Below are 12,824 nucleotides of genomic sequence, written 5' to 3'. Positions count from 1 at the left end.
AAGGAGAGTCTCTTCAATAAATGGTGTTGGGAAAAGTGGACAGCCACATGCAAAAGAATGAAAGTAGACCATTCCCTTACACCATGCACAAAAATCAACATTGGTCTGAGCAGCATATTTTCAAGTGCCATGTCCGACAGGGCAAGGGAAACAAAAGAAAAAATGAACAAATGGGACTACATCAAACTAAAAAGTTTCTGCACAGCAAAGGAAACCATCAACAAAACGAAAAGACAACCTAACAATTGGGAGAAGTTATTTGCAAACCACATATCAGATAAGGGATTAATATCCAAAATATACAAAGAACTCATACAGCTCAACAACAAAAAAACCAACAATCCAATTAGAAAATGGGCAAAACATCTGAACAGAGATTTCTCCAAAGAAGATATACAGATGGCCAACAGGCATATGAAAACATGCTCAACGTCATTAGCTATCAGGGAAATGCAAATCAAAACTACAATGAGGTATCACCTCACTCCAGTCAGAATGGCTATAATTAACATGACAGGAGACAACAAATGTTGGAGAGGATGTGGAGAGAAGGGAACCCTTGTTCACTGCTGGTGGCAGTGCAAACTGGTGCAGCCACTATGGAAAGCAGTTTAGAGTATCCTCAGAAAATTAAGGATAGATCTACCATATGATCCAGCTATTCCACTGCTGGGTCTCTATCCAAAGAACTTGAAAACACAAAGGCATAAAGATACTTGCACCCCTATGTTCATTGCGGCATTATACACAATAGCCAAGACTTGGAAGCAACCTAGGTGGCCCATCAAGGGACGAATGGATAAAGAAGATGTGGTATTTATACACGATGGACTACTACTCAGCCATAAGAAATAACGAAATCCGGCCATTTGTGACAACATGGATGGACCTTGAGGGTATTATGCTGAGTGAAATAAGTCAGAGGGAAAAAGTCAAATAGCATATGATCTCACTCATAAGTAGAAGATAAAAACGACAAAAAAAATACCACATAGCATTGGAGATTAGACTGGTGGTTACCATTGGGGAAGGGGGAGGGGGGAGGGCAAAAGAGGTGATTAGGCTCACATGTGAGGGGATGCACTATAATTAGTGTTCGGGTGGTGAACATGATGTAATGTATACAGAATTTGAAATATGATGTACATCCAAAAAAAATAAAAATTTTTAAAAAAGTAAATGAAAAAAAAAGATTCTAGATATTTTCCCATACACCTAAGACATTAAAAGACAAGTAAAAATATCACTTTTGTTAATTGCAACAAGATAAAGCTTACCTTTTGACACATTTCTGCCCGAAGCTGCTGTTCTATTTCTCTCTTATATTCATTTAATTTTATTTCTAAACATTCTAACGTTGGACGCTGAGGGTAAGCATCTGCAAACTGATCATCAATAACCTGAAGCTTCTCAGCTATTCAAAAACAACACAGGAAATTAGGATAGAGAAAAGTGGTCAGGTGAGCAAGAGGCCAGAGCTCTGTTCAAAAGCAGAGAGCACATTTAGGGGAAAGCGTAGGGATGTCTGCAATTTACTTTGAAACATCAAAAAATAAAGATGGATTATGGATGGAGAGATAAGTGATCAAGCAAGTATAACACAAATTTACTGGTGGAATCCAGGTATACAAGTGTTCACTGTAAAACTGTTCCAACTTTTCTGTATGTTTGAAAATTTTGATCATAAAATGTTAGGGGAAAAGAAAGCAAAGAGTACAGTTTAAATCAGAGAACACTAGCATCTCTTTCCAGTCTCTAAGTGCCAAGGCAGAGAGCACTCTTTTATTGGACTTGGGTTAAAGTTGACTCACATATTCAAAACACTGACCTTAAAATGAATCAGAAGCCATGTGTTTCAAGTCTTCCACTTTACAGAGAAGGAAACAGGTGCCCATACGGTTTAATTGACTCCTAGAGGGCTAAGCAACTATTTAATGGCATAACTGGGACTAAAGCCAGGTCTACTGATTGTCTCTCATTCTGGAGCTCTTTCCAGGAGACCCACGGGCCTCAAACCAACTGTGGATCGGAGTCAACCAAAGAGCAGAGTCCAAACCTGGACCTAGAGTACACCCTCAATCATGCAGAACACCAACACCCACCAGAAAGGATGCACAGGAAAAAGGCTGGCCGAAGTAGACTAAGAGACTGGCAGTGTTCATCTCTGGTCAGCTTAACTTTAGACATGATTTCCATCTACTTTTCTGTATTTTCGACCCGCTCTGTAACTGTGCTGTCCAATACAGGACTCCTAGCCACATGTGGTCATTGAGTACTTGGAATGTGACCAGTCCAAATTGAGATGTGCTCCTCAAATATAAATGACATATCAGATTTCAAAGACTGAGTACAAAAAATAAATGGAAAATATCTCATTAACATTTTTTATATTGACTACATGTTAGAATAATACTTTGGACATACTGGGTTAACTAAAATATTACGAAACCAAATTTCACTTCTTTTTTTCCCTGCGGCTGATAGAAATTTAAAACTATGCCCGTGGGTCATATGATTGGACAGCACTGCCCTATAATAAGCATGTACTATCGTCCTAATGGAATAAAACCCAGATCTAAATAAGATAAAGGCCTAGTCATACAATACAGTTTTTATGAATTATGAACCTATCTTCTTACAAGTTAAAGGCGCTATTGCTCTTTAGGAATAAGGAAGGGCCAAGAAATCAACTGATCACATCATTTTAGGCAGCTGTTTCCTTTTCTCTCCTGAGCATAGAACTAACTAAAGGGCAGGGTGGTATTGTAGAAAGGTTGGATGGTGGAAAACGCTCTGGTTCATGGACCAGAAAACTTGGACTGGAATATCAGTTCTGACGCAGACTGAGTTTCCTTCCAAGTTGCTCTTCCTCTAGCAACCTTGGCTTCCTCAACTACAAAATGAAGTGATGGGTTACTGACTTCTCCAGTTTTCTGCACTGCAAATAGTCTAGGATCTTCTCATTTAGTGGCTGTAAAATAAAATTAGATGAGACATAGGGAAGAACCTCCCAGTTAAGAAAGGTTCAACCAGCAAACAAGGAAGCACACGGCCCTTTGGATCCCTGCTCGATTTGGAAAGTGTAGTCCGGGGTCATGAGGGGAGGCAGCAGCCCTGGAGAGCAGTTCCCAGTCCCTTACAGCAACATGATCCCAGAGGAGATGAGCGCCCCTGAGGCCTGCAGGTTGCATCCCTCCCCGTTCAAGCAACAAACACATAAAACAGTAAAGATCAGGTCATTTCCTTCGTTCAAAGGGAAAATAGAAGAACTGAAATTATGAAAGAGCTATAATTACCAAGAGAGTCTTTGCTAGGAAACGTGGAACTTGTCTGAGTTCCTGCATCACAGCTCTCTTTAGCCTGATGATATTCTGCCAATTCTTTTAAAAACTGCATGAGAAAACCTAAAAAACACAATGTATATAGTTTCATTTCACAACTTTGTTTCATTCAACCATCCAGTCACTGTTTACACAACCTTGGCTGTATTAACATTAGCCTTTTTTATATTATATCTCTTTGAAGAATACTTTCTGAGCAAAGGCCTTTCCAAGCATGACACACAATCTACAAGCAATAAGGAGAAATACTTATCAACCAACAACATAAAAATTAAAAACTTATATACGGCATGAAATAAAGTCAAATGATATACTTGAAAAAAATACTTGCAATAATGTGGAGATTGATGTGAAAATTAGTCTTCTAAGAACTCTTACAAATCAGTGAGAAAACAGAAAAATGGGGCAAGACATGGACAAAGAGTTTACAGAAAAAAATCTTTAAATGTCAAATAAACACGAAAATTTTTAAATGTCAAATAAACACGAACAAAATCATAAATGCAAATGAATACAACAGAGAGAATACATTTTCCCAATGAGACTGCTAAGATTAAAACGTTGATACTGTCAGTTTTGACAAGGGTTAGTGGGGAAACAGGCATGCTCATTCACTTGGGAGGGAAATTTGTCGAGGTTTATGCATATTCAAAATGCACATGCCCTTTGACCTAGTCATTCTGTTTCTATGAATTTACACAGCTATACTTTCACAGGGGCACAAAGGGCACATACTACACACTGATTACCTCTAACGGCAAAAAAACAATGAAACAGCTCAATCTCCATCAACAAGGGGTTAATACACTCTTTAAAAATAGTCTAAATGTACAACTACAGAAAGATACATCAGTGGAGAAAGAAAGCCAATTGCAAAACAGTATCTATAACATGATCCCATTTATGAGCACATGCATGTTTTAATTATATTTACATAGACTTTTATATTCACAAACTAAATTCTGGTAGGACAAACAAGAAACTATTCACTCTAGTTATCAGTGGAAAGTGAGATTAGAGAATATGGGCAGAAATTACTATTTTTCTTTCACTTTATACCCTTCTGAATGTTTGAAACATTTTTAAAACCGTAAGTTATTTTCAAAGTTTTCAGTTTCATAAAACAAAGTTGAGGGACCAGCCCCGTGGCCGAGTGGTTAAGTTCACGCACTCCGCTTCGATGGCCCAGGGTTTCGCCAGGTTGGATCCTGGGTGCGGACATGGCACCATTCATCAGGCCACGCTGAGGCGGCGTCCCACATGCCACAACTAGAAGGACCCACAACTAAAAATACACAACTATGTACCAGGGAACTTTGGGGAGAAAAAGGAAAAATAAATTCTTAAAAAAAACAAAGTTGAAAGTACCCCTGCTTCTGCATCAGCTGAGTTAAGGGACTTTTCTGCTGAAGATTTTCAAATATACTTTTTGCTTCCCCTAATGTGGATATAAACTCTGTTCTTTCACATCCATTTTCCTGCAATTCTTTGTCTCATCCATCTATCTTCTCACGACCTCTCCCAGTCAGCCTGTTCCGTCCTCACACCTTTCTGCAACTGTTCTGCTGAGGCCTTGTCCTGGCTACCTCTATGAAAAAGGCAGACATTCTGAAGAAGTTTCTTCAAGATCTGCAGTGGCAAATCGTCAGAGATGTGCTCTTCCAGCTCAGTATGTCTAATGCTGTTACCTTTACTCAGCTCTGCAGTACTTTCTGCAGGCCCCAATTAGTTCCACTTCCCCTCTGCCCCACCGCCCCCACACACACACCCTCTTGTCTAGTCTCTTCATTTATTTACCCATTTATTTACATCAGCATAGACTCATGGATATTTATTTTACACTTTGGGTTATAATTCATATATTATAGAATTATTCTATAACTCATTATTTCTGTAATCCAGTATTTTATTTCGTTGCTCCAATTGTTTCAGCTTTGGGCTTTGGGAGCTCTTTCATTGTGGATTTTTGTCTTAAGCACTTCCTTCTGTTCTGCCACTGTAAGAGGCCCCAGGCTCATCCTGCATATTCTCTACTCTAATCGTGGAAACAGCCATCATTTCAAAGAGCCCTGGCGCCTATTATTATGAAGTGGTATTAGAAACCAAATCTTAGTGCTTCAAACTGGGCACTAGGTGTGCTCACTGCTACTGGGGTGTCATTGCTTCTAGTCCCTCTCAGCCCACAGAGCAAGGAAATATATGAGTGTATACTAACTTGTGTATATAAACATATCTATACTCTTTCTATATTATCTATCTATATTAAGCTAAACATGAGTTCATTCAGATGTCTCCAACTAATCCATTACCACATGGATCATTCTAGCCTCTTCCCCTTGTTTATCTGTAAATTCCACTCGAACAACGGAAAATCCGGCTCCTGCCACCTACTATCCATTGACTTAATTGCTCAATTCCAGCATACATGTATAATGGTTTCAGAATTGTTGACCAGTGGCCCCCTTGAGGAAACTTTACCACCTCGAATACAGTGCCTATGTAGAGCTCCTTCTGCCTTTGGTCTTACAGTCTCCACTCATCTCCAAAGTTAGTTAGCTCAGCATCTTTCTTCCCCACCCCCTTCAGTGAGGTTAGTAGGCTGTTTTGTCACAGTCTGCATTCCACCCTGGAAATTTGCATACGTTAAGGTTCACTCTTTGTAAAGTTCTATAGGTTTTGACAAACGTCTAGTGCCACGTATCCTACCATTACAGTATCATACAGAATACTTCCGCCACTCTAAAAAACATCCCCTGTGCTTCACCTATTCAACCTCCTACCCTTTCCCTCCAAGTCCCTGGCAACCACTGATGTGTTTACCATCTCTATAGTTTTGCCTTTTCCAGAATGCCACATAAATGGAATCATAAGGTGTAGCCTTTTCAAATAGGCTTCTTCCATTAATATGCATTTAAGATTCATTTATATTTTTGCACAGCTTGAGAGCCCATTACTTTTAGCTGAACAGTATTCCATTGTCTAGATGTACCACAGCTTATTTATCCATTCACCTACTGAAGGACATCTTGGTTGCATCCAATTTCTGACAATTACAAATAAAGTTGCTACAAACATTCATGCACAGGTGTCTGTGTGGACATAAGTTTTCAAATCAGTTGGGTAAATATCTAGGAGCATGACTATCAGATTGTATTGTAAGATTATGTTTAGCTTTGTATGAAACTACCAAACTGTCTCCCAAAATGGTTGTACCATTTGGCAATCCCAGCAGCAATGAAAGAGTTCCTGTTGCTCCACATCCTCACCAGCATTTAGTGTTGTCAGTGTTGTGCATTTTAACCATTCTAATAGATGTGTAGTGGTATCTCACTGTTGTTTTAGTTTGCAATTCCCTAATAACAAATGATGTTGAGCATCTTTTCATATGCCTATTTGCCATCTGTGTATCTTCTTTGGTGAGATGTCCGTTCAGATCCTTTGTCCATTTTTCAATTGTGTTGTCTCTTCAACCCAGTTTTGAGTTTTTTGGATATTTGATACAAGTCCTTTATCAGATGTGTCCTTTGCAAATATTTTCTCCCAGTCTGTAACCTGGCTTTTCATTCAACACTGTCTTTGATGGAGCAGACATTTTTAATTTTAATAAAGACTAGTTGGTCTTTTTCTTTCACATATTATGCTTTTGGTGTTATATCTCATTACCAAACCCAAGGTCACGTAAACCTTCTCTTATGTTTTCTTCCAGAAGTTTTATAGTTTTGCATTTTACATTTAGATCTATGGTTCATTTTTTTTTTTTAAAGATTTTATTTTTTCCTTTTTCTCCCCAAAGCCCCCCAGTACATAGTTGTATATTCTTCGTTGTGGGTCCTTCTAGTTGTGGCATGTGGGATGCTGCCTCAGCGCGGTTTGATGAGCAGTGCCATGTCCGCGCCCAGGATTCAAACCAGCAAAACACTGGGAGCGCGTGAACTTAACCACTCGGCCACGGGGCCAGCCCCTCATGTTATTTTTTAAGATTTTATTTTTTTCCTTTTTCTCCCCAAAGCCCCCAGGTACATAGTTGTGTATTCTTAGTTGTGAGTCCTTCTAGTTTTGGTATGTGGGACGCCACCTCAGTGTGGCTCCATGAGCAGTGCCATGTCCATGCCCAGGATTCGAACCACGAAACCCTGGGCCGCCTGCAGTGGAGCATGCAAACTTAACCACTCAGCCACAGGGCCGGCCCCCACGTTAATTTTTGTATAAGTGTAAGATCTGTGTTTAGGTTCACTTGTGTGAATATGAACGTCCAATTGTTTCAGCACCATTTGTTGAAGAGACTATCCTTCCTCCATTGAATTGCCTTTGCCCTTTGTCAAAAACCAGTTGACTATACAGATGGTCCCCGACTTACGACGGTTCGACTTACTATTTTTCGACTTCATAATAAAGTGATACGCATTCAGTAGAAATCGTACTTTGAATTTTGCTCTTTCCTGGGCGAGCGATATGTGGTATGATACTCTCTTGTGATGCTGGGTGGCGGCAGTGAGCCACAGCTCCCAGTCAGCCCCATGATCAGAAGGGTAAACAACCGACCTGCTTACAACCATTGCGTATCCATACAACCATTCTGTTTTCACTTTCAGTAAAGTATTCAATTACATGAGTTATTCAACATTTTATTAAAAAATAGGCTTTGTGTTAAATTAGCCTACAGACTGGCAAAATCATCTAAGCGTTCTGAGGATGTTTAAGGTAGGCTAGGCTATCATGTTTGGTAGGTTTGGTGTATTAAATGCCTTTCCAACTTAGAATATTTTCAACTTATAATGGGTTTATTGGGATGTAACCCCATCATAAGTTGAGGAAGATCTATACTTGTGTAGCTCTATTTCTGGGCTCTCTGTTTTGTCCCATTGATCTATGCATCTATTCTTTTGCCAAACCCAGGTAAGGATATTAATTTCTAGAAAGCAAAGAGCCAGTGTCCAAATCTTCTGCCCAGCTATTTTCTGGGCATCATTATCTCTGAAAGGAAAAATTAGGGGTGGGAAGGATGGGGGGTGGAATCTAGGGGAAAAGTACTATGGCCATTCAACAGATCAGTACCCTTGGAGTAGAGACATAGTAAAATAAGCCCATAGGTCTCTGTCAGGGGATAGACAACAGTTGGGAACAAAACATCTTCCTACTTGTTTTCTGATGGTCTCAATCTCTTAATGGGAAGCCATCAATTTTAAAAAAATAATTTCATTTTAACAGTAGCTGTTTTACTGTTAGTGAATTTTAACCAAATTTTGACACTAGGCTGCCTAACATGTCTACTACTCATAGTTTTTCCGAATTTCAGAAATTTTATTAGGATGCTGGGTGAAGCTGGTAAGAGCTATTAGCCAGATGTCTTTCTGAGCCAGAAGTATTTTTTTTATTGAGTTAATGATAGGTTACAATCTTGTGAAATTTCAGTTGTACATTAATGTTTGTCAGTCGTGTTGTAGGTGCCACCCCACTTCACCCTTTGGGCCCACCCCCCACCCCACCTTTCTCCTGGTAGACACTAATCTGTTCTTTGTCTACATTTTTAAATTCCTCATATGAGTGGAGTCATACACAGATTATCCTTCTCTAACTGGCTTACTTCACTTAACATAATTCCCTCAAGGTCCATCCATGTTATTGCAAATGGAATGATTTTGTTCTGTTTTACAGCTAAGTAGTATTCCATTGTATATATATATCACATCTTCTTTATCCATTCATCTGCTGATGGGCATTTAGGTTGCTTCCATGTCTTGGCTATTGTAAATAATGCTGCAATAAACACTGGGGTGCATGGGACTTTTGGAATTGCTGACTTCAAGCTCTTTGGATAGATACCCAGTAGTGGAAGAGCTGGGTCGTATGGTAGTTCTATTTTTAATTTTTTGAGAAATCTCCATACTGTTTTCTATAGTGGCTGCACCAGTTTGCATTCCCACCAGCAGTGTATGAGGGTTCCTTTTTCTCCACAACCTCTCCAACATTTGTTACTATTAGTTTTAGATATTTTTGTCATTCTAATGGGTATAAGGTGATATCTTAGTGTAGTTTTGATTTGCATTTCCCTGATGATCAGCGATGATGAGCATCTTTTCATGTGCCTATTGGCCATCCGTATATCTTCTTTGGAGAAATGTCTGTTCATGTCTCCAGCCCATTTTTTGATCGGGTTGTTTGATTTTTTGTTGTTGAGTTGTGAGAGTTCTTTATATATTATGGATATTAAGCCTTTGTCAGATATATGACTTGCAAATATTTTTTCCCAGTTAGTGGGTTTGTTTTTTGTTTCAATCCTGTTTTCATTTGCCTTGAAGAAGCTCTTTAGTCTAATGAAGTCCCATTTGTTTATTCTTTCTATTGTTTCCCTTCTCTGAGAAGACATGGTGTCCAAAAAGATCCTTTTAATACTGATGTCAAAGAGTGTACTGCCTACGTTTTCTTCTAGAAGCCTTAGGGTTTCAGGTTTCACCTTTAGGTCTTTGATTCATTTTGAGTTTATTTTGGTGAACGGTGAGAAAGAATGGTCAATTTTCATTCTTTTACATATGGTCTGAGCCAGAAGCATTTAAAGAGAGTGTATAAAGGTGAAAAGCTATTTTTAAGGATGATATAAATACATACAATAAGTGGATTATTTCTTAACGTCCCTTCAAGCCCTAAATTTCTTTCTGAAATGGTAATTAAGATACAGACACGAGCTATATACCTTAGACCTGTGTTGTTCAATATGATAGCCACGATTCACGCATAGCTATTTAAATTTAAATTAAAATCTCAGTTCTTCAGTAACACTAGCCACATTTCCAACGTTCAGTAGCCATGTGTGTCTAGCAGCTACCAGAACAGACAACATAGATACAGACATGCCCACCATCACAGAGTTACACTAGACAGCACTGCCTTAGAATACAGAATAGAGGATCACTTACCATACTGAACTTCAGTATGGATGACCTACTTTGCAGGCAATCCAGAACATCTTGTGATCCAATTCACTCATCCTCTAACATTACTCCCAAGAGACCAGGCAATTAGGTCACAGACTAACGGCTGGCAGAAAGTAGGTACTCAAATGTGCGCCAAATGGTATGTTCTGAATGAATGTCCAAGTGGGGATGGATGGTAGCAATGCTGACAACAGACAAAATCCAGGAGCGCACCAAGACAAAAGGACCATTACATAATGTTACAGATTATTTAAAGAGACCTAAAGAATAAATATGCATTCAGGCAAGTTACCAGCTCATGTTCATGCTACAAAGCCCACTGTCAAGTGTAGCCATGGTCTGGCACCTGCAGCAGTTGTAAAGGAAAAAAAAGCCTCACTTTTCCTCCTGTATAGAGAGAAACCCAGTTCTTCCCTATTATGTCTCTCTTCCATGTAAGTCTCCTTTACTTTTATACAGAACACTACATTACACTTCACTTCTGACCACCAAAACTGACTTCACTTCTGGTCACCAAATGTGTGAGGGTTCTGTGACATCAGCTGGGTGTCCTACAATTTAACTCAATTATGACACGATCTCCTGGGAGATAGCATCAGACCCCACAGGTTGAGGGCTCAGTCCCACAAGACTGTCCCCACCACCACATACATACACACTCTTCAGATGCCAGTCACAAGCCCAGGTTATCACCTGTGCTTCTGACCAACTGCCTACAGTTCAGAGGTTCCCACCATCTCCTCCTCAGGTTCAATTAATTTGCTAGAGCAACTCACAGAACTCAGGGAAACCCTTACCTTTATCAGTTTGTTAAAGGATAGAGATGAACAGCCAGATGGAAGAGTGCATAGGGCAAGGTATGTCGGAAAGGGCACCGAGCTTCCATGCCGTCTGGGTGCACCACTCTCCCGGCACCTCCACATGTTCACCAGCCCAGAAGCTCTCCAAACCCCTACCTTGGGGATTTTATGGAGGTTTCATCACGTACACATGATCAATCATTAACTCCATTTTCAGCCCTTCTCCCTTCTCCAGAGAATGGGGGGTGGGGCTGAAAATTCCAAGCTTCTACTCATGGCTTGGTCTTTCCAGTGACCAGCCCTCATCCAGGAGCCATCCAGGATCCCACCCAGAGATGCCTCATTAGAGCAAAAGACACTCCTATCACCCAGGAAATTACAAGGGTTTCAGGAGACCTGGGTCAGCAACAGAGGTCAAAGACTGATATCAGAACAAGAGATGCTCCTAGTGTTCTTGTCATTGGAAATTACAAAGGTTTTAGGAGCTCTGTGCCAAGAACTGGGGGCAGAGACCAATAGATATATTTTCTATTATTTCATAGCAGTTATGGACTCTACGAAGGTTATTATGAAGGCAAAAGTTAAAGCAATTTATCAGGCCTATATAAACACTTAAGAATTAACATATATATACATATAACACTTAGTACTGAACAGATACTTCATTCTTTAAGCAATCATTAATAAAAACTCCATAAATTGTACTTCAGGGGGACATCTAGGATACAAAGATACTTGGCCTAAACATTATGAGTTTTTGTTGTTTGTGGAAATGTTCAAAACAGTGGGTATCTTTACAAAGAGGATCTTTCAATCCATTTGTAGGGCTCTTGATACTGTATGCAGTTTTCTCACTGGAGTATCTAAGAGCTATTAAAAGGACTGAAATTTGGGGGAAATGATCTGTATTTATCAAAACAGATGAATTTGTTCTATTTAAAGGGTAATGTATTTTCAGCAAGGAAAAAAAATCAAATGATTTAATCCAAATTAAATTGCCTACTCTTCCCCCTAAAAATTATTAGTTTCACACTTTTATAGGAAAAGATACATGACAAAAATGTTGCTATTCTCTCCAAAGATGAAGGCTCTTACCTTTTTGGTTTTCTTTATCAAATCCTGAAATCTGTTAAAAGAAAATATTTTACCTTTATTCAACTATTCAGTTATAATTAACAAACCAAAGCATGTTAAAAAAACTGAACAATCCTACCAGTGATTTGTAGAGACTGGATTCAGGGTTGATATTAATGAGTTGTAATAGATCCTGCATAGTAAATATCTTAAAGAAAAAAAAAGATTAAGTAGACATAGTTTTACATCAATGTTTAAATGATAAATTAGGATGTTTCTAAATATAAGACTAAGAAACATGCTTCAGATTAAATAAAAAGATTGTAACTATGCTAAAAATGTAAAATTGAAGCTCTTTCTTATACTATTAAATAAATTATGATAAACATATTGAGGTTAAAAGGATAAAATATTTTTCTTGATCATGTTCATTAACCTCCAAATACTTCACACTGAAGATGATATGGTCTAACAGAAATGACAGAAATGGTAAATGCCTTACAAATGACAAACACTCAAATATCTATGAACCAATGAATACGTGAGTGAATTCCAGGGTCTTTCAATTGCAAAAGTACTATTGCTTCAAAATGTAAGTAAAGTAAATTTTTACTGTCTTAACAACTATGAATGACTAAAGAGTACCTAAAATAGTTTTAAACAACCATTTTGGGTAG

The 12,824-nt window shown here is 38.8% G+C and overlaps 1 protein-coding gene across 9 annotated transcripts in view; it reads right to left on the bottom strand.

Moving 5' to 3' along the window:
- Positions 1 to 12,824, bottom strand: part of OFD1 (OFD1 centriole and centriolar satellite protein) — a 46,822-nt gene that overhangs the window by 28,349 nt on the left and 5,649 nt on the right. For all 9 annotated transcript variants that reach the window (XR_011535796.1, XM_070603708.1, XM_070603712.1 and 6 more), the window contains exons 4-7: positions 12,287 to 12,355; positions 12,169 to 12,199; positions 3,297 to 3,404; positions 1,278 to 1,414 (exon numbers count right to left, since the gene is read on the bottom strand). Coding sequence is in view for 8 of the 9 variants with exons in the window: in XM_070603708.1 (XP_070459809.1) it covers positions 1,278 to 1,414; positions 3,297 to 3,404; positions 12,169 to 12,199; positions 12,287 to 12,355 (345 nt within the window). In the remaining variant the exon portion in view is untranslated. The remainder of the gene's footprint in view (positions 1 to 1,277; positions 1,415 to 3,296; positions 3,405 to 12,168; positions 12,200 to 12,286; positions 12,356 to 12,824) is intronic.

This window comes from Equus przewalskii, chromosome X, assembly GCF_037783145.1.
Source record: "Equus przewalskii isolate Varuska chromosome X, EquPr2, whole genome shotgun sequence".
Taxonomy (NCBI): domain Eukaryota; kingdom Metazoa; phylum Chordata; class Mammalia; order Perissodactyla; family Equidae; genus Equus; species Equus przewalskii.
This window is presented reverse-complemented; position numbering and strand designations above follow the sequence as displayed.